The sequence below is a fragment of the Camelina sativa genome, chromosome 11 (genome assembly GCF_030686135.1).
Source record: "Camelina sativa cultivar CO46 ecotype springtype chromosome 11, ASM3068613v1".
In the NCBI taxonomy this organism is placed as follows: Eukaryota; Viridiplantae; Streptophyta; class Magnoliopsida; order Brassicales; family Brassicaceae; genus Camelina; species Camelina sativa.
In genome coordinates this window covers 1036526-1062082 of record NC_141890.1, presented here as the reverse complement: position 1 = coordinate 1062082, position 25557 = coordinate 1036526, and the positions used below count along the sequence as shown (strand labels likewise).

Here is a 25557-nt window from a genome sequence, read left to right as displayed (position 1 = left end):
ATTAATCAGTGTGTAAAGATATAGTAGATGATACCATTGCCAGCTCGTCTCACGATGATTACACAACACAAAACGAGATTACTTAGTACTATTATATGATTCTGCAAAATTCTTTTGTGGGTTCGTGCTCACATGCGTTTTTGCTAATACCCAAGCATCTTCTATATTTTTTTTAATACAATTTAGACAGCTAAAAATAACAATGTTTTACATTGCTTATAATGTCAATTTCTTTTTTTTTTCCCTCAAAATTAAACAATAATCAAAATTATTAATAATCCCAAGAATACATTTTTATTCTTTTCTTCAACTACTTTTAGAAAGGTGATCAACAACTAAAAGAGGAACACATAATAAAATAATCTTTGAAGTTGGAAAAAAACTCTCATAAAAAATAAGATGGTATAAATTAAATCAGCTGTTAAAAAAAAAAGAAAGATATAAATTGTGACAAACACAAAAATAAATAAAATAAAACGAGAAAAAAAAAATCATATTTATCTCTCTCTCTCTCTCTCTCTCTCTCTCTCTCTCTCTCCACCGTTGTTCCCATTGATTGATTAGTCTTCTTCTCTCTCTTGAGAGCCGATGATAAACGACGGCGGTTATCACCGGAAGTGAGGGCAAAGTAGTCTTGCAGATGGCGGGTGAAGATGTTTCGAGAAATTTCCGAGCTTTGGTGGAGAACGCAGACCGTAAATTCGCGAGAGTTCGCGATCTCCCGGCGTTTGGAAGAGCACAGAGTCACTACTTCCACAAGGTCTTCAAAGCTTATATGAAGCTATGGAATTATCAGCAATCCCACAGGTCGAAGCTGGTCGATTCCGGTTTAAACCGGTGGGAAATCGGCGAGATCGCGAGCCGGATTGGTCAGCTTTACTTTAGTCAGTACATGAGGACTAGTGAAGCTAGGTTCCTTCTTGAGGCTTATGTCTTCTACGAAGCGATTCTTAGGAGGAGGTACTTTGAAGGAGAAGCTCACGGGAAAGATCTTGGTGCTCGATTCAAGGAGTTACGTTTCTACGCGAGGTTTTTGCTTGTTTCTTTGATTGTGGATCGCAAAGATATGGTTTTGCACTTAGCTGACAAGCTTAGGGTTTTGGTTGATGACAGCAAATCTAATTTCAGGGTATTTATTTCCGATCTGCCCTTTTGTGAAAGTCTCTATTTTTATCTGTGTGTGTGTGTTTTTTTCTCTTGAGGATGTTCTTGTGTGTGTGTGTAGGAGACAAACTTTAAGGAGTGGAGGCTAGTTGTGCAAGAGATCACTAGGTTTATACAATCTGATACAGACTTAACTTATGTCAGGCCTCTACGTTACTGTGCAATGCTTGATTCGTATCCAGCTTCTCAAACATATCTAGCTCGGTTTCACGCTAAGAAATTGTTCAAGTTTCGTGATGCTCTCTTGGCAAGCTATCATCGTAATGAGGTGACCAAAGTTTATTTTTATTTTTAAATGGAATCTTGATTTTCAACTCTGTTGCATTCATAATAATAGTATTCATTATATTGATTTGGATTCTCAGGTGAAATATGCTGAAGTCACGTTGGATACTTATAGAATGATGCAATGTTTAGAATGGGAACCTAGTGGATCTTTTTACCAAAAAAAGCCTGTTGAAACGAAGGAGAATGGTTTTGTAATTGATCACACTTTAACCTCTGGGCTTATAGATATGAAGTTAGCTGCTGATATGGCTGATCCAACATTACCTCCTAATCCTAGGAAAGCAATTCTTTATCGCCCTTCAGTATCCCACTTGCTAGCGGTGAGTTTTATGTGTACCACATAGAAAATCTGCAGGACTTCTTGATATATCGATAGACAGGAGTGTGTCCTTCCATTATGTTTAACTTTTTACTCGCGTGATATATCTACAGGTCTTGGCAATGATTTGTGATGAGCTCTCTCCAGAGTGCGTGATGCTTATATATTTGTCAGCTTCAGGTTAGTTTTCTTCTTGGTTGTCACTGGAACTTTGAAGGTTGGTAATTTGTTTTTATCATGCTGCGACGTCAATGATATTGGTTATTAATATCCAGGTGGTCCTGCTCGCGAAAATGTTGCGCAAGCAGAGAACTCTGTTGGTTCTAGCAGAACATCAAAAAGTAAGCTGCTTGCTCGAGGCTCCCAAGAACAGAAAAGTTACAAGTCAGAACCACATAGTAATGGAAAAATGTTGTCTAGTGATTATTATGAGGATCATCTTTGGTTAGGTCCTAGAGGAGGCTCTGGTAAGTCTTTTTCTTTTGGAATAATAATAACATTTTAGTATGTCTCGAAAGAGCAGACTTTTCTAATTCACGGTCTCGTTTTTGGTTCAGGTTCAAACAACCTTTACCCTGGTGACCTAATCCCTTTTACACGAAAACCGCTTTTCTTGATCATTGATAGCGACACTAGCCGTGCATTCAAGGCAGGTTTGTCATAACTTAGTGCATCATATTATCTGGAGAGTCTAATAGTTTCTCTCAAGTCACTTTGCGATATTTGCTGATGGATTGTTATTAAAATAAAATAAAAAAAACTCCAGGTTTTGAGTGGAGCAGAGAGAGGCGAGCCTGTTGCTATGCTTCTTTCACCTCTGAAGCCATCATTCGAGAACCCATCTACTGATGATACGGACGCACTAAACGGAAGTCAGTTTACCTTTTTCTTAACAGCTCCTTTACAAGCATTCAGTCAAATGCTGGGCCTCTCAAACTCAAACCCCGACCCGGTTAGCACTTGTTGTTTGATTTACCATAAATGAACCAAACATTTTAATGCGGCGTGCCTCTTTACAATTTTCTTATCACAATCTTCAGGAAGTTTATGATGAAGCAGAGAGTATGCTTTCTGCTTCCTTCTCAGAGTGGGAAACGATTCTGTTGACTTCCAAAGTCTTGAATCTCGTCTGGGCACAAGTCTTGCCTGATCCATTCTTGAGACGGCTGATTCTAAGGTGAGTATATTCTCAAAAAGTTTTCGGAATTGAAACCACACAAAGCATGGACTCACGTCCTTCAGCCTTTATATTATTGTGTAGATTCATATTCTGCCGGTCTGTACTCACGTCCTTCAGCCGCACAGAGGATGATGACCCGTATTTACCTCAGTGCCACCCGAACCTCCCAGAGCTGCTCTCACCGGTATCAAAACCGGTGCAGTCCTCAGTACAACGACTAGCTGATCACTTGGGTGTAGCCAAATCTTTCCACTTCAACAAGACGTAAAATTAGAAAAAAAACCCCATGAGCCTAGGTTGTTTGTTCGTTTTTTTTTTTTTTTTTTTTTAATATATAGAAAAAGTCTGTATTTTTTTTAGGGTATAAAGAAAAGAGAATTGTAATTTGGGAAGTTTAATTTCTTTTTATTTTATTTTGATTTGATGATTCTTTTTAGTTTTTGGTCCTTTTGTAAAAGAAGATTAGAGAACAAGGTAATAATCATTATTAGTCTCTTCTTTAGGATGGTTTGCTGCTGCTTTGTGTACGAGGAGAGACTTAACAATATTTGTGCATTGCGTAAAAGAAAGTGTGGTGACATTTGTTCTTTCGCATTTTCATAATCAATCTATTTTGAATTTTGTGATAATGATTTGACTCACTAAGAACCAAGTAAAAAAGATCGAAGCTTTACCCAACAGATGAAAGATGCCAGATTGAATCCTAGCCGTCAAATACTAAAACGCAAAGGCTAAATATTTACAGATTGAATCCTATTGGGTTATGTAAATATGCTATTCGGTTAAGATAGTTGGTTTAGCATATGGTTTAGATACTTGTATATAACAATGCTATCATTGTATTGAAAGACAAGTGCTTCATTGTTACTATAGGAAGCCGTAAAGGTGATGCTCGACAAGGTTGAGACACCGTATTACTCTTCCCTCAACTTTTATGTAGACAACAACTCAACCTACTGGTTGAAGCCATCCATTGATTTGTTTTGATTGGTTCTCGATGAACTATCGCATAGTAAACATAAGAGAAGGGGTCATTGGATCTGAGCTCAGGGTAAAAAATACATAAGCTGTGTTCTGTTGGAAGTGGAAGTAAAAAAAAAAAAAAAGATTGAAGAAGCTTTTTTTACCCAAAATATGAAAGATATACCAGATTGAATCGTAGCCGTCAAATACTAAAACGCAAAGGCTAAAAAGAAAAGGTGTCTCCATGAGATTTGATCGTAGCCATTGAGTCCAAATTTTGTCCGTAGTGGAGAGAGAGAGAGGAGGAAGAAACCTGGAGATTTCGAGGTGAGTTTGCAGAGAATTGGATAATTCGATAGGGTTGGGTTTTAGTTCTTCGATTAGAGGATTAGGGTTGTAATTTGCCTCTCATCATCGTCGTCAACAACAATTTCAATTCGACTGTGATTGGATTTTTGATTTTGAGCTCCAGTTATTAGTTTGATAGATTTTTAAATCTTGATTTCAAATTTTTCAATTGCAGATAGGAAGTTAAAATCTCGAGAAACTCAGATAGACATCCTTGGTTTTTGAAGACCCTAGTTTCTACCATGTTGTTAACATTGAGAGCTTCTTTTGTGCCTATAACGACGTTAAAGCCTCGTTTTTTATACAACATTCCGCACAATCACCATATCGATTTATGCAAGTCCCCATTATTCAAGTTTAGAAGAACATATGCTCAAAATGACGAGTCTTCTTCTACTGGTGGTGGAAACAGACCGGTTAGTAGCGATGATTCGACAAAGAAAGACCAATTTGGTGGTTTCAGTTTCAAGTGGAGGGAGCTGTTGAATCCGGATCAAGATAACTTTGTTGCTGTTGCGTTAGCCGGGGTATTGACTTGGGCTAGCCTTCAAGTCTTGTCTCAGCTTTTCTTAATCTCTTTCGCTATCCTTGTCGCTGCTCTCAAGTATTCATTTATCGCTGCTCTACTCATTTTCATTCTCGTCACTCTCCTCTAGCTTTCTCTATTTGTTTGATGAATTTGGTACCAAGTTGGTATAGTATGAAGTTGTTGCATCACACACAGGTTTGAATTCCAACTGTGGTTTCATACATTTGGCGTTTGTACTCGCTTCTTGAAAACAATGAAGAATGTCTCAAAAGAAACAGTTCCAAAAATCTCAAAGTTTATATGATCCAAACTCGAAGAAACACATTAACGAGAATCAAAATCAATCAAAGTTATTTCATTTAGACTTTTATTAATCTTATTATGATCCCCTAAAGAAGATAAGATTGAAAAAAAAAAAAAAAAAAAAAAGACTACTTTTTAGAAGATTTCTTCTTCGAGCTAACAGCAACAACTTCAGGTTTAGGATACTTCTCAGCTTCACTTGGATCTAACCACTTGAGAGGATGGCGATTAAAGCAAGGCCAATTTGGTATAGTGATCAGAGTCGTGAGAACTACACCTCCAGCGTAGATCAACATCATCGTCCTAAACGACGCCGTTGCGTAACCAACAACGAACGCCATAACCGCGGCGATCAGAAGCAAGATCTGCATTAACTGCTCCGCCAATTTCTGCCCTTGCCAATCCATATCTGAAAAAAAAAACAAAAAAAACCAAAATTACAATCAAATTGAATAGTACAGATCTATGACGTCGGAGAATCTATACCTGGAAAATGAAGACGATTTCGAAATCTCTGTTTCTTCTCGACGGAAGTTGGATTTGGGGAAGAAGAAGAAGAAGACGACGACGACTACGAAATTTCGGTTTAATTCTAAACCGAAAAGTTTGACTGATGCAACCAAATTTAATGTACCGTATGTAGCGCAACCAATCGGATTTTCGTAATGAATGGGCCTTATCTTTAAGCCCATTAATTTAACTGTCGGACTAAATTGAAATCGGAACGGTTCATTGACCACGATCCGCGACGTTTCGTATTCAACCAATAGGAATCGAGTAATGTAGCCGAGGCGATCCTCGTCAAACATGTAAAGCTAAATCTGGACCGTTGATTGCGTTCAAGAAAGCACATGTTGTGGTATTTTAACCCGCACGATTAGAAAACATAAGAAACACATTGATGAGCAATACTAACTGTCCGATTATTATTAAATCTGCTTCTGCCAAATCGTTTGCCTATAAATTAATATCAAGAGTCATACACGCGTGAAGACTGACATTGTTAAAAAATAAAACTTTTTTTCGAGATCGAAAGCGAAAGCTCTTCTTTGAAAATTTGGAGAAGCTAGAGAGGTTTCTAAGGTACGATTATCTTTTTGATTTTCCCAGAAAATTTATTTCGTTTGATCTTTAAATTGCTGTAATCGTTCAGTATCTCGTATGAAATTAGGTGAGATTAGTTTCTATTCGTAGCAATGGGACGAATAGTAAATAAAATTATACAAAAAAAAAAATATTAAAAAAAACAAAATTATATATTTTAATAGTAAAATAAATAGTGTATATGTAAATGGATGAGAAACACATTGATGAGCAATACTAACCGTCCGATTAGAAAACATGAGAAACACATTGATGAGCAATACTAACCGTCCGATTATTATTAAATCTGCTTTTGCCAAATCATTTGCCTATAAATTAATATCAAGAGCCATACACGCGTGAAGACTGACATTGTTAAAAAATAAAACTTTTTTTCGAGATCGAAAGCGAAAGCTCTTCTTTGAAAATTTGGAGAAGCTAGAGAGGTTTCTAAGGTACGATTATCTTTTTGATTTTCCCGGAAAATTTATTTCGTTTGATCTTTAAATTGCTGTAATCGTTCAGTATCTCGTATGAAATTAGGTGAGATTAGTTTCTATTCGTAGCAATGGGACGAATAGTAAATAAAATTATACAAAAAAAAGAAATATTTAAAAAAACAAAATTATATATTTTAATAGTAAAATAAATAGTGTATATGTAAATGGATGAGAAACACATTGATGAGCAATACTAACCGTCCGATTAGAAAACATGAGAAACACATTGATGAGCAATACTAACCGTCCGATTATTATTAAATCTGCTTTTGCCAAATCGTTTGCCTATAAATTAATATCAAGAGCCATACACGCGTGAAGACTGACATTGTTAAAAAATAAAACTTTTTTTCGAGATCGAAAGCGAAAGCTCTTCTTTGAAAATTTGGCGAAGCTATAGAGGTTTCTAAGGTACGATTATCTTTTTGATTTTCCCGGAAAATTTATTTCGTTTGATCTTTAAATTGCTGTAATCGTTCAGTATCTCGTATGAAATTAGGTGAGATTAGTTTCTATTCGTAGCAATGGGACGAATAGTAAATAAAATTATACAAAAAAAGAAATATTAAAAAATACAAAATTATATATTTTAATAGTAAAATAAATAGTGTATATGTAAATGGATGAGAAACACATTGATGAGCAATACTAACCGTCCGATTAGAAAACATGAGAAACACATTGATGAGCAATACTAACCGTCCGATTATTATTAAATCTGCTTTTGCCAAATCGTTTGCCTATAAATTAATATCAAGAGTCATACACGCGTGAAGACTGACATTGTTAAAAAATAAAACTTTTTTTCGAGATCGAAAGCGAAAGCTCTTCTTTGAAAATTTGGAGAAGCTAGAGAGGTTTCTAAGGTACGATTATCTTTTTGATTTTCCCGGAAAATTTATTTCGTTTGATATTTAAATTGCTGTAATCGTTCAGTATCTCGTATGAAATTAGGTGAGATTAGTTTCTATTCGTAGCAATGGGACGAATAGTAAATCAAATTATACAAAAAAAAGAAATATTAAAAAATACAAAATTATATATTTTAATAGTAAAATAAATAGTGTATATGTAAATGGATGAGAAACACATTGATGAGCAATACTAACCGTCCGATTAGAAAACATGAGAAACACATTGATGAGCAATACTAACCGTCCGATTATTATTAAATCTGCTTTTGCCAAATCGTTTGCCTATAAATTAATATCAAAAGCCATACACGCGTGAAGACTGACATTGTTAAAAATAAACTTTTTTTCGAGATCGAAAGCGAAAGCTCTTCTTTGAAAATTTGGAGAAGCTAGAGAGGTTTCTAAGGTACGATTATCTTTTTGATTTTCCCGGAAAATTTATTTCGTTTGATCTTTAAATTGCTGTAATCGTTCAGTATCTCGTATGAAATTAGGTGAGATTAGTTTTTATTCGTAGCAATGAGACGAATAGTAAATAAAATTATACAAAAAAAAAATATTAAAAAAAACAAAATTATATATTTTAATAGTAAAATAAATAGTGTATATGTAAATGGATGTAAATCAGATGATTGATTGTTTGCGTATAAATCAGATTTGTACATTTGAATTGAAAAGAAAATATGAAATTTTTATAAAAAAAAAACATATATATAGATTTTTTAAGATTTGAACATTTGAACCATATAACTTTTTGTCAAAAAATAAATAACGAAAAGATAGTACTGTTATTCGTATTAATTCAGACTGCTATTTTATATAGATGAACTAAAATTTTTATTTTTAGACAAAAAAGTTAATTGTCATGTCTGTAATTTCATTTTAATTATGTTTTGTAAATTTTTATTTTATTTTATTTGCTAATGATTAAATCCGCAAACAAATTAAAAAAAAAAAAAAGAAGGAAAATCGCACGAGAGGCGCAACAGCGCACCGGTCAATCAAGTCGGTAATTAGGGTTTAACCCAATCTTGACCATTTTTCGCAACCACAACTAGCTCATCATCATGTTGTCGGCTCTCCGATCTCGTTGCTCCTCTCTTCTTCAAGATCAATCATGGAAACTATGTTTATCTTCTGCTCCGAATCGCATCTTAGCCTGCTCTCCATTTTTTTCTTCAACCTCCGGAGCCAAAGACGTCTCAGAGATTCTCATGCTTCCCGAAGTGGAGAAAATACTCACTGACGTGAAAGCTGATAACGTTACGTTGGTTCCAACTCACAATCACTGTTTCTGGGCCGATTACATGGTCGTCGCCACCGGACGATCCGATTGGCACTTAAAAAACATCGCTCAAGCATTAGTCTATAAGGTACACACATTTTTTCTTTTTTTTTTTCAATTTAAGGCTGCACGTAAGTCTGCACCAACCACTGGAGGAGTCAAGAAGCCCCATCGTTACCGTCCTGGAACTGTTGCTCTTCGGTATGCATTCTGTTTTCTCACGAAAATAATTTCGTTTTACTTGGTTGGTATCGTAGTTGACCTAATATTGTTTTCTTGTTATTGATTAACAGTGAAATCCGTAAGTACCAGAAGAGTACTGAGTTGCTGATCAGGAAGCTCCCTTTCCAGAGGCTTGTTCGTGAGATTGCCCAGGACTTCAAGGTAATGAATGTGGTGCTTATTAGTCTATTGAATCTGAAAAATATGTGTTTTGGATATATCATATGACCTTCTTTATGTTCATTGTTATAACCTTGTGTGCTTTTTTTCTCTATGAATGCAGACTGATCTGCGTTTCCAAAGCCATGCTGTGCTTGCACTCCAGGAGGCTGCAGAAGCATACCTTGTTGGTCTCTTTGAGGATACTAACCTCTGCGCCATTCATGCCAAGCGTGTCACCATAATGCCAAAAGACATTCAACTTGCACGCAGGATCAGAGGAGAGCGTGCTTAAGTGTGATGGGGAGAAGGTGGTCGGATTATGTGAATGTGGAGGGTTTTTTCTAAATAGATAGTTGGAATTAGATAATATGGCTTTAAAAGCTTTCGGTTGTAGGAGACTTGAAAACAATGGTGGTTGGCTTTTCTTTTTTCTTGTCTACTCGTACTTATGATTTCCGTGTGTTCTTACTTTTAGCCTACGTTTTGTGGTGTGTTTATTGCTTTCTTTTTTGGCATTATCAAACGCCGAAAAGACATATTGATATGTCAAAGTTTCTGACTTTTGTTTGATCTGCTTGTGTTTATTAAAAATATCTTTGTTTTTTTTTTTTTTTTTAAAATTAATTAGCTTTGTGTTGCGAAGTTTGATTCATTATTAACAACTTTCACATTCACGAAATTGGTAATCCGCGTGACGCATAAAAACATTCAATCGTAGCCGTTGGGAAGAGTTGAGAAAACACAATATGCAAATGTTTTAGCCGTCGGATTAAGAATGTAAGAAAGTACAAAAGGAGCGTATCGTGAGAACATACTTTTGGTAGCACAACCCTTATAAATAACCGCATTGTGGCCACAACCACTACTTCAATCATCTGCTATTACTGCTTTTGCGACGAAAGACAAAAAAAAAAAAAAAAAAAAAAAAAAAAAAAGAAACATAACAAAACAGAAGTCAGCTCAAGCGACGAAGAGGTATGATTTGGGATTAGGGTACTAGTTTCAAGCTCGTTTCTTAAAATTTTCCTGTTATTGTCTCTGCGATCTGATCGTCACGACAGTTGAGTTTTGGGTTTTGTCCCGTTCCTGTTTGAAAAAACAAATCTCCGTCTATCTAATTTTGCTGCCTAGATATATACATGTTAAGATCAAAAATGGTCGCTTTGTTGTCTCATGTCTGATCAACATTTAATAATAGTTCGTTTGTTTTCTTACTTGGTGGCTCTGTCTGTGTTAGTGATCTGTCTTGTGTGCGATTGTCATTGCGTAGTTGTGTTTTGAAAAATTAGGGTTTGTGAATCGAATTTTTTTCCCCTTTGGCAATATCCGGCTTGGTAAAAGAGATTCATCATTGTTAGGGTTTTCGGTTTCCCCCAATTTCTTCATCAAATTAGGGTTTTTATAATCTTCAATTGACTGTTTAGTTTCTTGTGAATACGCTCTCGCAGAGATGGCTCGTACCAAGCAAACCGGTAATTAGGATTTAATCCAATCTTGGCCATTTTTCGCAACCGCAAAAAGATCATCATCATGTTGACGGCCCTCCGATCTCGTTGTTCTTCTCTTCTTCAAGATCAATCATGGAAACTAGGTTTATCTTCTGCTCCGAATCGCATCTTAGTCTCCTCTCCATTTTTTTCTTCAACCTCCGGAAACAAAGACGTCTCAAAGATTCTCACGCTTCCCGAAGTGGAGAAAATACTCGCTGACGTGAAAGCTGATAACGTTACGGTGGTTCCAACTCACAATCACTGTTTTTGGGCCGATTACATGGTCGTCGCCACCGGACGATCCGATTGGCACTTAAAAAATATCGCTCAAGCATTAGTCTATAAGGTACACACGTCTTCCATCTTCCCCTATCGTTGAGATTGTTGATTTGGGTATAGCCAATTTTGTGAATTCGGTATATGAAAATTGAATTTGACCTTTGATGGATAATGATTAGCTCTGTTTTGTGAACACGTTTTGATATGATAAAGAGTGATCCAATGGTTTTCTTGTATTGCTCTTCACAGACCAAGCAAAAACAGAAAGACGCCAAACATATAATGCTGCCTTCTGTGCAAGGGTACGATAGCAAGTGGATTGTTATAGACTACGGTTCGTGTGTTCATGTTTCTATCTACACAATGTTCATTTTTATATTTCGTTGGAGTACTGTGTTGGATGTAATTCTCCGGATACCCTGTAGGAAAGTTTGTAGTCCATGCACTTGATGAGAAGGCCAGAGTTTATTTCAATTTGGAAAACCTTTGGACTGCTGAAACATATGGTACTGATTCTTCTGATCTTCAGGTAAACAAGTCGCTTAATTTTGTGTGATCAATAAATAAAAAAAGCTGAAATTTTGATCTTGGGGTTGTGTCTTTTTACATTATCTGAACACGGGGGTGGAGATTGTATTAGGAAGTATGTCCTTTTATTTTAAATTGTTATATTTCCTTGATGCTACCTTGGTATGAGGATATGGGGAAGGACCGTCTCTTGTTTGAGTAGTTAATTGTATTGATTTGAACCTAAGCCAGTTATTAGATAGCATCCCCCATATGTGATTTCATGCTTCTTTTGCTATTATAGAATCTATTTTAGGATTGATTTACATATAGCTTCTGATTTGTTGAAGCTCTTTAGAATTGAGGTATTATTCTATTTTTGTTTATCTGCTCATAACAAAACAATTGAGTAGTTTATAATGCTTTGATTTATCGTCTTTATTGATTATATTGAAGCTTTTTTTCCTTTTTTGGGTTGTTATTGTTGTTGTAGGATCTTCAAAACGCTTTTGTAAAGGTTAGACCAATAAACAATTCGAAAAGGAAACCGACGAAAATAAATTCTTGATTCTGTTTGATGGACATACAATCTTCTCTAAGTCTATCGTGTTTTAAAATCTTAGACGGGTTGAGGATATGATTTTAATAAGCCTATTATCAATATCTTTCCCTTTTTTTAAGCCACTTGTCTATTTTTTTCCTTTTATAATTTGGAAAAGGAATAATTTGTCTCTCCTAATCAAAAAAAGAAAACGAATTAAGCCCTCTCTCTATATGGTCACGGTCGGGTTGTCTCACACAATTTGATTTTAATAAGCCTATTATCAAGAATACTGTTTCCAATTTGGCGAATTCCCTTTCTTATTGTCATATATATATAGAGACATAAATGAATAAAAGCTGAAACTACATGGTCACACGCAGGGACATGGAAACATAATATGTGCACATAGATACAGACTTATAACATCTGCTGTGTCAATCATGACGTCCACCATTACAGACTTCTAACTCACCTGCTAAGTCAAATCTGCCACAAGCTTGGCTGCAATAGATTCATGTCCTCGAGTCTGCAAAAAAAATTGAAAAGTCTGTTAGCAATCAAGGAGAAAGTAAATAGGGCCACCGGAATGAAACACAAGTGACAGACTCAAATCACATCACCTTGCACTCTCTTGCAGCTGAAGATAGATGTCACCATCAGCAAAACCTTTGATATTGATTATCCCAAGCTCCAGGTCCAAATAGCAAGAGTAAAAAAAACATCCAATGGAACAACAAGGACAATATCACAAATCAGTTTTTTCCTAATCGCTTCAAACTACGGAAGAAGTACGAAGGTAAGAAAGAACCTGAGCTAAGGCAGGATTAGCAATGCCAGAAGTACAAACGGTGTGGTGTTCTTACAAACTTGCGAGAACGGTGACGCCTGTAAGCAGATGGAAACGGTGTCGAACTTGTACAGGATCTCGCTAGAGAAACATAGCATTAGCTGGCATGATTCCTTCAACCGCAACAGCCTGAAAAAGAAAAGAGAATATGAAACTATATATGACAATTAACATGCAATTTCAAGAACAAATTAGCTTTAGAAATTCAAAATATGCAGTTATTAAATGGCACAAAACAGAGTGTACCAACCTACCTTGGAAAGTGCCTGACTGCTCACAATTTTCCCACAGCCATAAGCACAAGGAATGGCACAGGTTCCGCCACGAATAGAAGGGGAGAGGGCATCAAGGACACGCTGCCAACAGGAAAAGAAAGCAATCAACAATACACATCTTCAATTGACTATCACCGTTGTCAAAAAAAGTTAATTGAGTAGTTACCTGCTCAGTGAGTAGAGGAGGAGTATCAACAGAAAGCTTTAATGCAACTGGCCTAGGCGTACACAAGCCAGCTCTGACATATTATCAACCAACAAATTTAATAAGTGAACCAAAAGAAGTAGCGATAAGAAAATACGTTGCAAACCTGAAACATGGCGAAAGATTATGGCAGGAGCCCTTGCAACGCCACCAACATAAGATGAAACTACCACCAATTCATCAGAGGATATGGCCTTACTTGCTAGGTAATCAAGTATCCGAGGTTGTTCATGAATATCAAGTAGAAAAAAAATCAGCCATAAGAAAATCCATTGTGACAATTGAGAAAAGGGGAACTCAATGCTTTGAGGAATAATTTAAACATGATCGAATGAAATTTCAAAGTAGCCCATAGACTGTGTCCGGGTTGAAGATGACAAGCAAGCACACGGTCTGAACGAGATTGTGCTGTTATCAAATTTTCCACAAGCTTGGTTGCAATAGATTCACGTCCTTGAGTCTGCAAACAAAAATTATAAAACAAGAAAGTCACATGAAAAGTCTGTTAGCCACCAACATTACATCAGGTGAAACTAAAAAACTGTAATAGTTGACCTCTGTGGTTGATTCGGTAGGAGTAACTTGATATATCCTGAGGCTTGCTTTTTATCCTGCAATAACAAGAATCGGTTAAAACAAAGTAGCTGAACTCAAATAATTAGTCATTAGTGAAGGATGATTGAAACAATACCTCAAGGTCAAGGGGTTCTTCTTCTTACCTGAGTGTAGATTAGCAAATCTCTGAAAGTCACTAGGGGAAAAAAGAAGAGGATGTAACACGAGATATCTGAAGAAACCTTACCTAAACAGATAATTCTAGACGAGAAGATAAGAGAAAACGCTTGACAACGATCAATCAAAGCCATCACCGATCAATCGTAAGAAGGATCCTCCACAAAACTAAATTAACAATAACAAAACGACAAGTAATTAGTAACATGTAACAAAAAGAAAAAACAAAAGTAAAAATTCAGAAGCGAGAACAAATCAATGAGCGAGTTATTAATGGCATAGGTTCTGCCACGAAGGGGAAAATTCTAGCAGATGTGGTGTACTTCTTTGTGGTGCAGGCAAAGCTGGAGATGTCAAGATCTGCATCAAATCACAGAAAGCATTGGTTAAAACTTTAGTTTTCTATTTATGAAGTACATTACCTTGATGAAACTCGATGCATTGCCTTCTTGTTCTCTACTTTTTCACAGGTTGAGCTTAAAACTTCGAAGTGAGCAAGACCTCGTTTTGCCCTGTGGAGCAGCAGAGTTGCTGGTTATGGATTGAGAATCCATATATGATGAGGAGGCGGAAAGAGTTTCAGTCATGGAGTGAATCAATCTAATTTTATAACAATTCGGCTCACCTGTCTCGATTTTCCATCAGTTTGGTAGTGCTAGCTAAGTTTTTAGTTTCCCTGTAATGAGGCAATCAACACACACACAAAAAAAAAAGATTACAAGAGGAACGTTAGACCAGAGTTGGTATCAGAATGGTTATTAAGAATGTTACTTACCCTTTCACATTATGCTGATGACTGCATTCGGCTTCAGACTACTGTGTCTGGTTTTTGAGTTTTTGGCCGAGTGCAGTATAGATTCCTCAGACGAAGTAAGGATTTCAATACATGCTCAGGGCCATATGCTGAGTTTAGTGAATAAAGGTCCTGCGGAAGATAACCTGGAATTACAATAACATGAACAACAAAAATCATTTATGCAGTTAGTGATGGTTATTTGATCAAAAACTTAAAATATACAAACGCTTAATAAGTCTTGGAAATCAATTTATTTTTACCTTCTGGTGCAAGAGACTGAGCTGGTGGTGACAACCATGCAGAAGTAAAGCCAGATTTTGCGATGTCGGGAACTTTTCCGTCCAAGTTTCTCCACCAATCATGTTTATGAGAATCCCAGTTAGAAGTCTGATATAGAATTCCAAATTCCTCTTAGGGTCTATAAGACTAAGGTCAAACCAAGATTGTACAGCTATAAGTGTTAGACTATATTATATAAAGATGGGCTTACTTGGAGAATGACTTCCCTTCCAACAGTTAGAACTATACCTGATATAAGAAAAGCAATAGACATAATATCAGCAGATATGAAACTAAGAACCTGGAACCTCATGAACCTAAACTAAATCCTTTGTAATTACCCATATCAGTTTGGTCGTTCCGTTCATCAAAGACCTGCAAAAGTATGCTTAAAAAACACAGAGAGATGGAACAACAATTTTTAACATAAAGTGGTAGAGCTAAGAAGAAAAACAAAAGATACTTACATTGCTATAGTAGCCCATGTCGACACAAGGTTCTGTAAAACCCAAAACTCAAACACTGATCGACGAAAAAAGGGTTGGATTTAACAATTACCTGCACTTCAGATAGATCAAACAATAAGTGATATGGCGTAATGAGACACAAACCAGTAAAATTTCAAGCAGGTAGCAACCTAATAAGTACATATCCTAAATTCAAAATATTTCTACCAAGATAACAAAACTAGTGAAGAGTACCATTTGCTTCAGGACGGATAAATGAAACAGAAGCAAAAATTATCCAATATCCCTAATTCTGAAGAATAAAAGAAAGATCAAATACCTCGGAAGAGAAGAAACTACTGTGTCTTCATGCGATGTTTCTACCAAGTCCCTAATCAAACAATCCTGCATATATGGATACGAGAAGAGGGAAACGTTGACACATTAAACAGCCTCTGATCCCAAACGAATCAAATCAAATGTCAAACAACTTTCAGCCACACAAAACAAACATTTTATAAATGTGATAATGAAGAGGAGTATACCCACAAAACCCAGAGTGACAAAAACTGGAGTATACCCACAAAACCCAGAGTGACAATTCGATTCTATGCTTTGAGAGATTAGCCAATCATTATTCTGTGTGCGAGTAAAACAGAGGCATAACAGATGGCATGAAATCAAGTATTTTATAAACCCAAACAACTTTCTAGAGGTGTAAGTGAAACGAAGCTTCATACCTGATTAGAGACTTACGAAGCTATTGAAGATGTTTATGCATGCTGGTTAGCTCTTGCCATTGTTTGAAGATGAATTTCCTGCAACAGTAAGAAATGAAATCCTTGCAGATTAACTAAACAGTTCCATTAAGCTATGAGTTTGTTATATAGTGATGACACTCTTTGATAAAGGGTATTGACCTGAAAATTTTAGCAGATATTGTGTACTTGTTTCTGGTGAAAACAAAGCTGGAGCTGTCAAGATCTGCATCAAATCACAGAACGCATTGGTTAAAACTTTAGTTTTCTATTTATGAAGTACAAATATAACTTGATGAAACTTGAAGCATTGCCTTCTTGTTCTCTGCTTTTTCACAAGTTAAGCTTAACACTTCGGAGTGAGCAAGACCTTGTTTTGCCCTGTGGAGCAGCAGAGTTGCTGGTTTTGGATTGAGAATCTACATAAATAAATGATGAGGAGGAAAGAGTTTCAGTAATGGAGTGAATCAGTCTGATTTTGTAACAATTTGGCTTACCTATCTTGAATTTCCTTCATCTAGCTTTTGCTTTTTGATGGCTTGACTTTCCATAATCAGTTAGGTAGTACTAGCTATGTTTTTAACACTCGTTTCCCTGTAGAGGCAATCAACACACACAAAAAAATAAGATTACAAGAGGAACGTGATACCAGAGTTGGTATCAGAATGGGTTGTTAAGAATGTTACTTACCCTTTTACATTTTGCTGATGACCCGCATTCGGCTTCAGACAACTGTGACTGGTTTTTGTTTTTTTGTTCAGAGTGCAGTATGGATTCCTCAGAAGACTAGCTATCTTTCTAGCAGTTAGATGTTTTTCTTAAAGTCCATCGACTGGTCTCTACCCTTGAATGATGATCTCCTTGACCTGATTCACAAATAATTAACCCTAAATTGTAATTGTAACCATAAAAGACAACAACTGCAACTTAAAAAGAAAATTCGACTTGAGTCAAAGACCATCATCGATCAAATCACTAGAACCAGTTTATGTTGTTACCTTAAGCTCGCTGGCGACGTTTTTGTTCTGAGTCACCGAGAGAGAGTAAATAAATCAATTAACGCCCACCTGTTTCATAGAATCAAAAAGAAACAAACCTGTCAACGATGCAAAACTATGTTAAAGCAGCCTTATTATTAAAAGAAGACGAACAAGGAGGAGGTAATTCTTATCAATACCAAAGCTCGGATCAGTCCTCACTCCTCTGAATGTGCGGAAACATCAGTTCCGTTTTGATTTCAGACAAGGGGAAGGAGACGATGCTCCAAATACACTCAGACCTGCAACCAAAAACCATCATTGGTATCAATAAATAAATAAACAGTCAAGAGTTGTATTAAAAGTGACGATAAAGAATCTTAGCTACTGGTTACTAGTTTATCCCTGAGGCTTACTCTGTGCTGTAGTAGCTACTGGTTCCTAACGGCTCTTGATCCTGAAAATAACAAGAATGTTAGCAAAAAAAATGTAGTTGACCTTAAACAAACGTGATGGATGATTAAAACAAAACCTGAAGGTGTTCTTTCTTCTTGGACGTGGGCGGATCATGGTGGCATTCATGGAATTAGTTGCAGATGGTCTCTACCCTAGAATGATGATCTCCTTGACCTGATTCACAAGTAATTAAAACCCTCAATTGTAATTGTAACCAAAAAACAAAACAACTACAACTTAAAAAGCAAATTCAACTTGAGTCAAAGACAATCATTGATCAAATAACAAGAACCAGTTTATGTTGTCACCTTAAGCTCGCTGGCGACGTTTGTGTTATGATTCACCGAGAGAGAGTCAAATAAATCAATCAACGCCCACCTGTTACATAGAATCAAAAAGAAACAAACCCGTCAAAGATACAGAACTATATTAAAGCGAACCATAATATTAGAAGAAGAAGAACAAGGAGGAGGTACCTATTATCAAATACCAAAGCTCAGATCAGTCCTCACTCCTCTGAAAGTACGTAAACATCTGTTCCGTTTTGATTTCAGACAAGGGGAAAAAGACGATGCTCCAAATTCACCCAGACGACCTGCAACCAAAACCATCAACGGTATCAATGAATAAATAAACAGTCATAAAAGACACGATAAAGAATCTTAGCTACTGGTTACTGGTTTTTCCCTGAGACTTACTCTATGTTGTAGCTACTGGTTCTAAACGGCTCTTTATCCTGAAAATAACAAGAATTGTTAAAAAAAAATGTAGTTGACCTTAAACAAAAGTGATGGATAGCTGAGTTAGCACAGACGTGTAGCTCAGCTAATTCTCCTCCATCCCAGCCATCATAATTTCACTAGCTCGTCAATCATGAATGTACAATCTGCAACATAGCCATAATAAGAAGACACAACATGATAAAGAGTAAGAACCAAAATGAATATGTTAGCAAAACCGCCAAGTGAATCTGAGCTCAAGGCTAAAACAAAAAAGAAAGAACAGAACTGGAATAAACATCTCGGCTCCTCGAGTCTTTGAGTTTGAGTTTGAGATCTGCAATAAGCAGCCTCCTCGAGTCCACCAAGTCAAGTGAACAAACATCTCGGCTCTTCGCTTGGCTCCTTCTGTAATGTTATCCTCTCCATGGCCAAGAAGCACCTACGAGAAAGGGACATGTAATTACAAAGCTGGGTAGGTACATTGTCGGATCCATACCATAAGAAAAGAAAAAAACAGATGAAAGATTCAGAGAAAAATAACAGACCTAGTTAGTTTTCAATGTAGCAACTATCATATCATATAATGGAGAGGCGAATCCTACTTCTTGGCTGGGCAAGAGAGATCAGCGGCAGCTTTGTTAAGTGGAATCTCATCAAACACATCCATAGAAATATATATCATCAACATAAATCCATGGCCAAGAACAGTCTTCGATTTCACCCAACTCCATAGCTCCTCTCGTCTTGCTACATACACAACAACAACACATAGCATGACAACAACAAAAAAAAAAAAAAACAAAATAACCAAAGAACCTATCCAAACAAAATAACCAAATAACCAAAAAAAAAAGAACCCATCCATAAACAAAATAACACAATGAATTGAAATCAAAAATTTTGGTGGTTCTCTTAAAGAGTCTAAGAAGAAGTGACTTACAGGTTTTGGAGCTCCAGAAACTGACAGAGGAACCCATCCATACTCTATCTCTCTCTCCAGAAACTGACAGAGCTCTAACTCCTGTTGAGACTCTTAACTCCAACGACTAATTTGATAACCTTCACAGCAAAACCAAAGAAGTAAAGACTAATTAGAGGCATAACTCTTCAGAAAACTCAATACTAGTTCTGCTTAAACATAAAATTCGATTACCTTTAGAGCTTCAGCTAGTACGATATGAAATTTGCAGGGGTGAGTTGTCTCAGGACCTTCTCCAAGCATATGTAAAACAACCTGCAAAACGAAGAAGAAACTTACTTACTTAAGGACACATTATTAAGAAGTATAACAGAGCAAAGAGGTATGAACATAATAAAAAGCAACTGAGAGAGAGACCAAACCCTAGATGAAGAATTCCTCAAGTATGAATTCAGAGGCCGGGGGAGCGATGATCAGATAACAAACTTGCTTTCAAAACACATTTTTGGCAATTGTGACAACTGATCTGATCCACAGCAGCAGAACTTCCTACAACAAGACCATGCAAAAGGAAAAAGGAAAACAGACTATTCAAAATTTCGTAAGTTGTAATCTGAAGCAACGGAGCTGGCAAAAATTGATACATTATCAAAGAGTAGCAGAAACCTGTATATTGTCATTAACTTGCGTATCCAAGAAGAACTTGGATCTGAGTTGTAGCCTCCAGGTATAGAGGGATGGAACAAATATTGAGAAAATGCCATCACGACCCTGCAAAAGAACATATATATTATCATTTTCAGAATGTTTCGAATCTTATTGACAAATGTAAAATACAAACAGTGTACCTGCATGCAGCTTCTCGTCCAGTCAGTCAGTCATGGCATCAACAACTAGTCAACTTCTGTGGGATTTCAGAAAGTTCGTCACGTCGTTTAGTTCGTCCATCATGGCTTTATCTATCTGTCAAAAAGAGTCAATTTAATCATATGACTAACAACGAAGAAAGATTACCTGAAGCCCCCCTGCAGTATGCATAAGAACTATATCGACAATATTCTTTATTAGCAATATCTACAGGTTTCACATCAGTACCTGCTGTATAAAGCGGCACAGGCACACCAACCTGAAACAAAGAGGACATCAGGGAATATTTATTTACAGAATGGAATATCATCACATGCTCACACAGAGGTTCTCTTAAGACATATCTAAAAATGCACACGATGATTCAGGAGTAAAAAAATTCAATACCTGTTCAGCTAAAATGACAAGTTGATCGATGGCAGCAGGTCGGTAGACATGTCGACCAATAAGCATGCATAGCGTACTCAGCTAATTCACCTCCAGCCATCATAATCTTACCTCCAGCTCATGATCATGTATTTACAATCTGCAACATAACCATAATAAGAAGACACACTGATCAGTAGTATTGAAACCAACATGATAAGAGTGAAACAAGAATGAGAACCAAAACGATCATCTGTTAGCAAAACTGCCAAGTGAATCCTAATTTGAGCTCAAGGGTAAACAGAAGTGGAACCTTGCCTTTGGGTTTGAGATCTGCAAGCAGCCTCCTGGAGTCCACGAAGTCAACTGAACAAACATCTCGGCTCTTCGCTTGGCTCCTTCTGTAATGTTATCCTCTCCATGGCCAAAAAGCCCCTACGGGAAAGAGACATGTTATTACAAAGGGTAGGTACATTGTCGGATCCATAAGAAAAGAAGAAAAAAAAAACAGATGAAAGATTCAGAGAAAAAAAAAAAACAGACCTAGTTAGTTTTCAATGTATAGCAACTATAATGGAAAGGCAAATCCTACTTCTTGGCTGGCTAAGAGAGATCAGCGGCAGCTTTGTTAAGTGTAGTCAAAGGCTCATCTCATCAAACACATCCATGGAAATATCATCAACATAAATCTATGGCCAAGAACAGTCTTCGATTTCACCCAACTCTATAGCATCTCTCGTCTTGCTACATACACAAAAACACATAACAATCAGAAAGAAGCTACAAAATTCTCAGAAAAAAAAAACTTACAAAACCACTCAGAGAGTACAGGCTGACTTTATTTGACTGCCTTCATTGCATAAGATTTAGTTATATAAAGCAATCATCCAAGCTATGAGTATTCAAGTCATATAATTAGAAATACATGAAACACGTACCTCTCCCGTGAAGAGAATAGGCTGACTTTTTATGACTGTCTTCATTGCATGAAATTGGAATTCAGTTTTTGTGACCAACTTGATGAAGCACCCTGAAAATGTTTCGAATTAAGAGAATAGGACAACAACTAGAGAAGCAAATTATGAAACAAGGAAGACGTAAAGGAATTTGAAGAAGGAAAGATAAAAAACCTATAGCTCACACTCACAGTATATGGCGTCATGGAGAAGGGCACTGGTGACTGCATCTCTGAGTACAAGGAACTCTCGCTATTCACAAGCCTGAAATTGCAGGAAAATTGCGTGCATGAGAGAGGAAAAATGAAAACATGTAAGATAGAAAACAGAGAATAAAAAATGGAAACTTGGCCCTTTGAGTTTGGCTCTACCTGGAGTCCACCAGTCAACTGAACAAACATCTGGGCTCCTTGTGTATCCTCCATGGCAACCATGCACCTACGAGAAAGAGACATGTTATTACAAAGGGTACATTGTCGGATCCATAAGAAACCAAAACGAAAGAAAAGAAAAGATAAACAAGAAATCAGAAGAAAAGAACTCTAAAGTATAGAATGACTAATAGACATTAGACAATACAGAGACAAACTACCTGACCCAAAATAGTCCAAGGATGGGCATTAGGAACAAGACGAACACTAATAAACTCAGCATCTTTAACTATCTTATCAGCTCGAAACCAACTCCATAGTCAGTTGCAACATAGACAACAATTCACAACGAAGAAATAAAATAAGCATTGAGATCAAAATTTTTGCTGGTTCTCTTAAAAGAGTCTAAGAAGAAGTGACTTACAGGTTCTGGAGCTCCAGAAACTGACAGAGGAACCCATCCATACTCTATCTCTCTATCTCTCTCTCCAACCTACACGAAGAAGATGAGATGATGATTATAACACAGAAACCAGACATACATAGTTTTTAAATACACAAATTCAGCAAAATAGCAAACAAAAATTACACCATCTCCTTAGTTTTGGCTTTCCATACACACACACGTCGGTCGGTCGGTCGGATGGTTTTGCAAGCTTCTCCGGTTGATTGTATCCATCTCTCAGATGATTCCCGCTGATTTACTTCTCCTCCGGCCAAGACAAGTAGAGAGACCTAACTAACTGTGTAACTAAGACAAAAAGAAATAACCGGATAAAACCGGCTGGTTATTAACCTGTGTGGTCTGATCTGATGGATTGTTGTTGGTGTGTGGTAGAAAAGCCCATTGTTTTCCGAAGCCCATCTCGTGTCTGATGGATTTTGTTTCTCTTGCCGTCTTGAGAAACGTTTCGGTGACGATTCTTTTTCCCCGATTGATCTGAAACCCGACACGAGATGCTAAGAGCATGTCCAGTGGTGTTCTTTTAGGGTTGCTCATACAATTTCTCAACCTAAAAAAAAATAAAAACTAAAAAATTGGCCCTCAAAAAACTGAGAACCGTTGTTTTGAGAAGTATCGGAAGAACCCTTGAAGAAACGGTACGTGGTGACTTATGATTGGATGTTATCAAAATATAAAACACAATATTTTTTTTTTCCTTATTTTCTTTGTTTCTTTTCCCGACTCTCTCTCTCTTTCCTCCCTCGACGAACCAAAGAATCCGGATTTCACCCACCGTCTCCCTCTTTCTCGCATCACAGCGACTGCTTCCGAGATGTTCAATTGATCATCTTCTTCTTTGGTTTCTCTTATCGTAATGAGAAAGCTATTTAAATAGTTTTTGATAGCTTTGTTGTAGGATTTTGCTTTGTCTCTTATGTTTTTTTTTTTGGTTTGGTTGAAATTAAGAGTTAGATTGTGGAATTGGTATGATGTGGTATGTGTTAGGCTTAAAGAGTGGAAAGCTAGAATTTTTTGGGTTGGATCTGGTTGATGCAATTAGGTTCTGTTGCTTGTTGATTGGAACTTGGTCTCTGTTAATGTTTAAAATTAGGTTTTCTGGTTTTTGTTACTTGAGATTATGTCCAAAATCCCGATCTTCTCATGTATATGTATTATAGATGGTGCTGCCCTTCTACTCTGACTTCTTATCAAAGCTAGAAGTCCTTTAGATTTTCTGGATTTCTGTATAGTGTTGCTTAGAGCTGATTTGTGTAAGTTGCTCTGATAACCAAGGAAGAAAGGTTATAGGGAAATCCACTCTCACTGATTCCTCGCTGCTGCTGGTATCATTGCCCAATAGGGAAATAGCTCCGATACTGCTCCTTGTGTTGTGGTGGGGAAGAGATCGATGATATTGCTCTCTTCGCTGTTAAAGAACACAACAAACGAGAGGTTTGGTTTCCTCCAACCTAATATGTATATAATCTGTAATTTGTGTGTAGGATTTTTATTCTCTTAGATGATGTTTTCAAGTGATTTGGATTCTAAATTTATAATTTTTATAGCGTATACCCAAGTGATTTGCGTGTGTGAAGATTGAAGAGTAAAGTTCTTATGATTTCTCTGTTTACATCCTTTATATACCTAATCAGGTTGTGTTTTGATGTTTTATATTAGAATGTGTTTGTTGAGCTTGCTAGAGTGTTAAAGGCAACAGTTTCAAGAGTTCAAGAATGTTATCCCCTCCTTTACTATTTCCGACCTTGGCTTGAAACCAGGTAAACAACTGTGAAATGAACATCATCACACCGTGTCTGGTTTGTTGATTGAATGGTGTGTTGTTCGGTAACCTTTTCTTCTCTCTAACTCCATTGTATTGTGTTCTAACATTTAGGTCGCACATTTTATTGGATTAGCCGTGGTATCGCGTACTAAGCCCAATGCTTTGACTGCTATTTTGCCTAAGCTGAGGGACAGACCCATGTATCAAGGCCAGGACAAGCTTCCCCTTATTGTTTGGATGATGGCTCAGGTCCTTGTTCATCGTAGACAAGTTCTGCAACGGTCCTTGTTCAGCGGAGACAGAACTTGTGCTTACATGCATCAATAGTGTCATGTCTGATTTCGTTTTTTACAATCGGGCTAACTCATCTTTCACACGAGATTGTTAACCAGAAAATACTCCTAACTTAACATCCTACACATAACTATGAAACATGAACTTGACTTGAGTTTGGATATATAGGAAACTTCAATGTGAAGCAGCATTCCCTTTGTTTTGGTCCTAGTGACATGTGACTTGGTGTTGTTTTTTAGTGTCAAGTTGTTGTTGTTCTATATATTTGTATGATTGAGAAACCTTCATAGGTTTCTCTAGTGGAAGGATGAATTTTGACAAGTACTTAGTGGATTACTTTGATTAGATTAATTATAATTATATGATTAATTTATTTATGAGTAATCCATATGGGTTACTCCACTGCCCATGGTCTAATCCCTCCGACTCCGATCAATCTTATTGTATCGTAACAGGATTATTAGGGTTTCTTCACCAGGAACGATGGTGAATGATCGCTCATCGGCTTCATCATCACAATCTCGAAACCGGCGATGAACGCTCATCAAACCTTAGCAGAGAGAGAGACCTTGCTTGTTCGGCAGAGAAACATCATCATCATCATGTCATATATTTATTTAGAGAAAACAAAAAAATCAAAGAGAAGAAAGATGAACTACTTTTTTTTTATTTTATTTTTTTTTTTTCCCGAGAGTTATGATTTCTCTTGAGAAGTTGACATGAGTGACAGTATATATAAGGTTAGACTGACTTTGTTGCTGTTGCGTTAGCCGGGGTATTGACTTGGGCTAGCCTTCAAGTCTTGTCTCAGCTTTTCTTAATCTCTTTCGCTATCCTTGTCGCTGCTCTCAAGTATTCATTTATCGCTGCTCTACTCATTTTCATTCTCGTCACTCTCCTCTAGCTTTCTCTATTTGTTTGATGAATTTGGTACCAAGTTGGTATAGTATGAAGTTGTTGCATCACACACAGGTTTGAATTCC

General features: G+C 36.8%; 4 protein-coding genes, 2 long non-coding RNA genes and 1 pseudogene across 74 annotated transcripts; 5 read left to right on the top strand and 2 right to left on the bottom strand.

The window, feature by feature from the left end:
• Positions 1–435: 435 nt before the first annotated feature.
• On the top strand, positions 436–3580 carry LOC104729332 (uncharacterized). 2 transcript variants are annotated; one of them, XM_010438837.2, is made up of 9 exons: positions 436–1129; positions 1226–1432; positions 1530–1772; positions 1885–1951; positions 2047–2238; positions 2329–2420; positions 2538–2723; positions 2812–2948; positions 3033–3580. In XM_010438837.2, the coding sequence occupies exons 1-9, from the start codon at positions 641–643 to the stop codon at positions 3217–3219; spliced, it is 1800 nt and encodes a 599-aa protein (XP_010437139.1). In that variant the 5' UTR covers positions 436–640; the 3' UTR covers positions 3220–3580. The 2 variants fall into 2 exon arrangements, 1 of the variants encoding a protein (XP_010437139.1); XR_756881.3 differs by having other exon boundaries at positions 439–1129; positions 2329–2424.
• Positions 3581–4102: 522 nt separating this feature from the next.
• On the top strand, positions 4103–5078 carry LOC147933514 (uncharacterized). The gene is made up of 2 exons (XM_087471584.1): positions 4103–4241; positions 4438–5078. Exon 2 carries the CDS (start codon positions 4505–4507, stop codon positions 4916–4918), a length of 414 nt encoding a protein of 137 aa, XP_087327710.1. The 5' UTR covers positions 4103–4241; positions 4438–4504; the 3' UTR covers positions 4919–5078.
• Positions 5070–5720, bottom strand: LOC147933513 (signal peptidase complex subunit 1 pseudogene; annotated as a pseudogene). Its single transcript, XR_015570892.1, has 2 exons — positions 5581–5720; positions 5070–5503 (listed from the first exon to the last, which is right to left on the bottom strand). The product of XR_015570892.1 is annotated as a signal peptidase complex subunit 1 pseudogene (transcript).
• Positions 5721–6045: 325 nt separating this feature from the next.
• On the top strand, positions 6046–9830 carry LOC147933512 (histone H3.3-like). Of its 15 annotated transcripts, none has more exons than XM_087471569.1 (8): positions 6046–6177; positions 6578–6632; positions 7034–7088; positions 7489–7543; positions 7943–7997; positions 8553–9077; positions 9170–9260; positions 9382–9830. In XM_087471569.1, exons 6-8 carry the CDS (start codon positions 8659–8661, stop codon positions 9550–9552), a joined length of 681 nt encoding a protein of 226 aa, XP_087327695.1. In that variant the 5' UTR covers positions 6046–6177; positions 6578–6632; positions 7034–7088; positions 7489–7543; positions 7943–7997; positions 8553–8658; the 3' UTR covers positions 9553–9830. The 15 variants fall into 15 exon arrangements, with proteins under 15 accessions (XP_087327695.1, XP_087327700.1, XP_087327698.1 ...); XM_087471574.1 differs by having other exon boundaries at positions 6054–6177; positions 8556–9077; XM_087471572.1 differs by having other exon boundaries at positions 6089–6177; positions 7042–7088.
• A 45-nt stretch (positions 9831–9875) lies between these two features.
• On the top strand, positions 9876–13131 carry LOC104720935 (protein Iojap-related, mitochondrial). 4 transcript variants are annotated; one of them, XM_010438832.3, is made up of 5 exons: positions 9876–10235; positions 10709–11096; positions 11279–11363; positions 11455–11558; positions 12030–12301. In XM_010438832.3, the coding sequence occupies exons 2-5, from the start codon at positions 10791–10793 to the stop codon at positions 12102–12104; spliced, it is 570 nt and encodes a 189-aa protein (XP_010437134.1). In that variant the 5' UTR covers positions 9876–10235; positions 10709–10790; the 3' UTR covers positions 12105–12301. The 4 variants fall into 4 exon arrangements, with proteins under 4 accessions (XP_010437134.1, XP_010437132.1, XP_087327709.1 ...); XM_010438830.3 differs by lacking the exon at positions 12030–12301 and adding an exon at positions 12461–13131 and having other exon boundaries at positions 10059–10235; XM_087471583.1 differs by having other exon boundaries at positions 10130–10320.
• On the bottom strand, positions 12380–23011 carry LOC147933511 (uncharacterized). Of its 50 annotated transcripts, none has more exons than XR_015570874.1 (47): positions 22642–22810; positions 22477–22545; positions 22053–22119; positions 21873–21945; positions 21664–21755; positions 21318–21469; positions 21044–21160; positions 20747–20885; positions 20588–20618; positions 20341–20451; positions 20159–20263; positions 19915–20041; positions 19727–19807; positions 19514–19632; positions 19119–19320; positions 18860–19012; positions 18666–18737; positions 18550–18587; positions 18328–18446; positions 18160–18229; positions 17928–18025; positions 17812–17852; positions 17596–17697; positions 17417–17485; positions 17109–17284; positions 16916–17012; positions 16733–16837; positions 16581–16644; positions 16401–16478; positions 16001–16065; positions 15682–15772; positions 15556–15589; positions 15426–15463; positions 15196–15322; positions 14915–15078; positions 14765–14815; positions 14585–14651; positions 14463–14499; positions 14210–14307; positions 14099–14126; positions 13963–14018; positions 13514–13867; positions 13369–13441; positions 13182–13283; positions 12889–13056; positions 12701–12768; positions 12380–12606 (listed from the first exon to the last, which is right to left on the bottom strand). It is a non-coding gene; the product is annotated as an uncharacterized LOC147933511 (long non-coding RNA). The 50 variants fall into 50 exon arrangements; XR_015570862.1 differs by having other exon boundaries at positions 20341–20455; positions 21039–21160; positions 22644–22810; XR_015570869.1 differs by having other exon boundaries at positions 19915–20079; positions 20341–20455; positions 22644–22810.
• Positions 22990–24898, top strand: LOC147933510 (uncharacterized). Its single transcript, XR_015570894.1, has 3 exons — positions 22990–23949; positions 24175–24275; positions 24392–24898. It is a non-coding gene; the product is annotated as an uncharacterized LOC147933510 (long non-coding RNA).
• The last annotated feature ends 659 nt before the right edge of the window (positions 24899–25557 follow it).